This window comes from Oratosquilla oratoria, chromosome 24, assembly GCF_046742065.1.
Source record: "Oratosquilla oratoria isolate Oo_2021 chromosome 24, ASM4674206v1, whole genome shotgun sequence".
Classification (NCBI taxonomy): domain Eukaryota; kingdom Metazoa; phylum Arthropoda; class Malacostraca; order Stomatopoda; family Squillidae; genus Oratosquilla; species Oratosquilla oratoria.
The window spans coordinates 39,129,653-39,134,687 of record NC_134800.1 but is presented as its reverse complement, the minus strand read 5'-3'; the positions used below and the strand labels follow the sequence as shown (position 1 = coordinate 39,134,687).

General features: G+C 51.0%; 1 protein-coding gene across 1 annotated transcript in view; it reads left to right on the top strand.

Moving 5' to 3' along the window:
• Positions 1–4,449, top strand: part of LOC143038249 (endothelial transcription factor GATA-2-like) — a 263,505-nt gene extending 259,056 nt beyond the window's left edge. The window contains exon 5 of the mRNA XM_076207263.1: positions 4,075–4,449. Within this exon, the coding sequence (XP_076063378.1) occupies positions 4,075–4,449 (375 nt within the window). The remainder of the gene's footprint in view (positions 1–4,074) is intronic.
• Positions 4,450–5,035: the final 586 nt, after the last annotated feature.

Genomic DNA, 5,035 nt, shown 5'->3' with positions numbered 1-5,035 from the left:
CAAGAAGGGGAAAAAAGGGAAGAAGGTAGAATAGAAATAGAAATAGGGAAGAAGAATGATGAGAAATGGAGAAGAGGTAAGAGAGGGGGATATAAGATGAAAAGGTAAGGAGGGAATAGGAGGAGGGGGAAAAGAAAAAGAAGGAAGAATAGGAGAAGGAGGAGGAAGAGGAATAAGAGGTAGATGAGAAAGAAGAGGGTGATAAAAAAGAAGAGGGAGATGGTGGTGTTCGAAAAGGGGAGGAGGAGGAGGATAGGAGGAGGAGGAAGAGGAGGAGGAGGAGGTGGAGTGGAATAGGAAAGGGAGGGGGAGGAGGAGGAGGTGGAGGGGGAGGAGGAGGTGGAGGGGGAGGAGGAAGTGGAAGAAGTGGAGGTGGAGGGGGAGGAGTAAGTGGAAGAAGTGGAAGAGGTGGAAGGAAAATAGGAGTGAGAGAAGTAAGGAGTTGAGGAGGACCAGGACGAAACCCTTGCAGGGGGCGAAGCCCAAGGGGCAGTGCCGGGGATGAGGAGTGATCCATCACACGACATCGGCGGTCGCCGGATGAACACCACCCACCCACCCACCCACGTCCGTCATCTCAGCGGCTTCTTTCTGCCGCCGCCGCCGCCGCCACCTCCGAGCGGAGCCGCGCCGGGAGGGAGGAAACGATACCATCGGGGCCAGCGATGACGAAGTGCTGCCTATCCGGGAGGCCACGCCCCCGAACTCCGGACTTTTCTTCTTTTTCTTTTTCTCTTTTTTTTTTTTTTCGAAGGGAAAAGCAGCGAAAGGCTTAGAATGTTATCCGTAATATATACATGGTTGTACATGTAACATGCAGAAATGTACGTGTATGTTTATGTACTCGTACATATACATATGTCGAATCTATCCATTGTTTCTCTTCCCCCCTCCCCCCCAACCCCCTGACACTCCCCGGAAGACTCATCTATCGACAATCTCATCAGCAACTCCTCGCCCCCGTTCTCCCCCCAATCAAGATAGGCCGCCAACCAATCATCAACGTTGCTCCATCATCTAGTGACCAATGACTGCTCACCTTTGAACGTGTGTAAATAAGAATGAATTCTTCTATATCTGGTTCTTATCCATGTATCTACGTAGGTACAGTATCCAAGTACCTTCTCCTCTAACATACATCACGACCTTAGATCATGTGCTGAACTCGTGATCGAAAGTTTTTGCCCTAAATGAAAGAGAGCCTCGAGCTGTCACTTCATACACAACACATACGTATCCGTTGCTCAAGAGAACAGTAACAATTGGAACATTGTAATGATTTTTCACTGGGTCTCGGGTTTGCTGCGTCGCAGGTCCGTGACACGATTCACTACACTATATATATATATATATATATATATATATAATCACGAAGAACCCCAGTCGGAATAAAAGGAAACTTTAGAAGAAAGTGTAACTTCTATATTTCGGCTAATAGCTATAGCCCTCTTCAGGAAAGTACAGATTACAATAATTTGCAGAGACATAAGTACAATTGAGATTTGAGTAGAAGGGGAACACGCAGAGCTAGAACAGGACGATCCGTCACGCAGGGCGGAGTCAGAGGTGAGGGGATGTGTGGGTGGAGGTATGAGGTCAGGAGGGCAGCGGGCTGGAAGCGAGGTCAGGAGGGTGATAATTCTTAACCAAGCGGCTCACAGCTAGCCGTGAGATTATGTCCGGGGACCATTGACCTTTGGAGATGTTCAAGTTTGGACATTCTTCGATTAAGGCTGATTCAACAATTTTTCTTCTAAAACTACAGTTGGAGCACAAAAGATCCATTAGGTATGCCCAAGAAAATTCCGCTGTATTCCAACACGTCAGTACCAAAAATCACAGTCTTGACTGGGACAAGACCAAAATTTTGTTTAAGTCCAACAGTAGTTTTAGAAGAAAAATTGTTGTGTGTGTGTGCGCGCGCATGCAAACGTGTATACGTGATTGCTAAACACAGTTCTTCCAATCACACTATTCCTCTTCGTCTCTGTCAACGTTTGGTACGTCTTCAACCTTTAGACCGATTTCGACAGCTCTCATGCCCTGTCCTTCTCTCTTTCGTTGTTCTTCCATTTCGCTTTTTCTTCAAGAGCTTCTTGCCCAGTATGGTGATAGCCACCCACCCGTCCACTCATACCAAAACAGTCCTCATAAAAAATAATGTAAACTTCCTCCTCCTCCTCCCCTTCCTTCTCCTTTTCCTCCTCGTTCTCTTTCTCCTCCTCCTCCTTCCCTTCTTCTCAACGTCCTCCTCCCCCCATTTCTCCTGCTTCCTTGCTCCTCCTCCTCTTTATATTTCTTCTCCTAAAATTCCCTTCCTGGTCCCCAAAAAGTACCAAGAACCCAAGTGTACAAATGATTACGAAACAAAACTAAAACGACTGCTCATTCCCTCCCTCTCCCTCTCTTTCTCCCTCCCTCTCTCCCTCTCCCTCCCTCTCTCCCCCATCGACTTCGGCCGTCGCAATACTTTTTGTGCCAACTGTACATAGACCGCCCTCCACCACCAAACGGGAGCTTCTGCATGCAAGCTTATCGCGGTGCGAGTCCCGATAATTTACGGCCCCTAAAAACCAGAGTGGGGTCCATAACGGCATCAGGGCCTGGGCCCTTCGCTTACCCCTATTATGGTCCAAGGGCCCGCCTCCTCCTCCGCCACCGCCGCCGCCGCTGCCGTCGCCGCCCGTAAATTGAAAGATACAATCACCCATAGTCTCCACGATGGTGCTCCGGAGGGCCCCGGCCCCGGCGCGGAGGTCCGGACTCGGCGCAGAGTGCGCAAGGGTCTTGGTAATGCTTTAATGAGCTAGGTGGGTGTGTGGGTGGGAGGAGCTCTGAGAGAAGCAGGGGGAGGCTTCCGTCGTCGTCGTCGTCGTTCTCTCTTCTGCGACGGCAATATCCCAGTCCCTGTTGCTGTCCTTGCGTCAAGCGATGACCACAATCTTCCACCCACTATGCATCACCTAAGTTAAGAACGAGAGCGCGCGTGTATGTGAGGGTGGGTGAGAAAGATACAGCAAGGGCGAATCAGTTTCGTACAGAAGTGAGCATCCACTCGCACAAAAGACTCTCAACCTTGGGCCTCTACCCCTTCAACTTGGTGACGCCCTCGCCAGACTGTTGTGATGGACAATGCCAGAGACTATTCTGACCATAACAAAACGGAACCAGCCGACACCATCCAGAACAGTATAAAAAACCACGTCACTGTATTGAATAGGCTTCCCACTTTCATACCAGGGAGTCCATTGCCTTTATTATGCCTTCCGCCAAGCTATTTCGTTCACCTCTGTGGCAGTTCCTTCATAGTAAAGTAATTAAGGATACGGGGGGAAGGAGTGTCCTTTGTTTTCGGGTTGAGCACTAAGGAGGATGCCTTACCCCCTCCTCCTTCTCCTCCACTCCCCTCCCACTCCCTCCTCAACTAAATTAGGAAACGGGTATCCTACAGTTGGTTATCACGTCCACGAAAGGAAGAATTAATGGGTTTATCTTTATCTTTCTTTAGCAGTTCTCCCTCTCCCTCCGAGTTCTAATAACATTATCACTGCTGCTGTTGCGGTTTTTATTATTATCATTACTATTACTGATTATTATTACTATCATTACTATTACTATTTATTATTATTATTACTATCATAATTATTATCACTATCATGATTATTATCTATTATTCATTATCATTATTACTGTAAATATTATTGCAATCATCATCATCATCATCATCATCACCATTATCGTCGTGATGTACGTCTTATTTGACTTCCTATTCGCCATTCATCCTTGTCCTCCTTTTTTTGCCTAACGCCAGAGAGCTAATTACTCGAGACAGAACGGAGTCTCGATTAATTGATATTCCCTTTTGTCCACAGATTTACCTTCAGATGAATAAATTTGCCATGAACTGGCTGAACAAAAGGATATCCAGCAGCAGCAGTAATAACATTAATAACAGTAGTGGCAGCAGTAGTAATATTAAAGGTGTCATATATGTTTGTTACTAACCCGTGACCTCGCGTTTCCCCCGTTCCTCATCACATGCCAGTCGCCTAACTCTGCTTATTCCTCCGGCAGGTGCCGCGGCCGTTGTCCATGAAGAAGGAGGGCATCCAGACCCGAAACCGGAAGCTTTCGTCCAAATCCAAGAAGAAGAAGGGCGTCATGGGCTTCCCGGACATGCTCAAGCCCCTGGACAAGGGCGGCTTCGGGGGCTTTGGCTCCGGGGGTTCCGGATTCTCGCCCTCCATGTCACACTACATGTACGGCGGCCAGATGCCCGGATCCTCCATGACCGGGACCTTCATGTCCGCGCCGCCGATGCACGGCATGTCCGCCGCCGCCATGTCCGGGGTCGGTCTGGGCTTGTCCTCCACCTCCCAGATCCAGATTCCGGCAGCCTCGAGTTTAGGCCTCTCGTCCTCCAACAGTATAGTCGGAGCAATGGCCTAGGGGCACGCCTCCGCCGACACACGCAACCTCCTCGCCAGCCTCACACGAGACGGCTCCTGTAGCAGTAGCTTCGCGCACGACCTCGCCCTCGCCTCCAGCGCCGCAGCCGCGGCCTCGCAGTCCATGGAGCTGGTCGCCAGTTCGTCCTCCTCATCCTCCTCCTCCTCCACCGACCCGCTCCACCACCACCTCCACCAACACTCCGGCAGCCACCACGACGTGCACCACCACGCCCATGGGGTGCACCACCATGGCTACGGAGGTGGCGTGGGGTCGGACTCCTCGGGGGCGTCGGCGGCGGCGGCTGCAGCGGCAGCGGCTGCCGCGGCGGCGGCGGCGGCGGCGGCGTCAGCCTCCGCCGGGACAAGTGGCCTTGGAATGGTGATGGCGGGCCGGGATTCGACCGGCGCCGGCGCCTCCTCTTCCACGTCGTACCTGAGTGGTCAGCAGCATCAGCAGCAGCAGCACTCTCATCCTCAGCACGCGCTGCAAGCAACTCACCCGGCGGCTACAGACTCCTCCTCGGCAACGTGAAGTGCGAGAACGACCCTCAACCTCCCCGAAATCCCCTTTTCCGATAAACTGA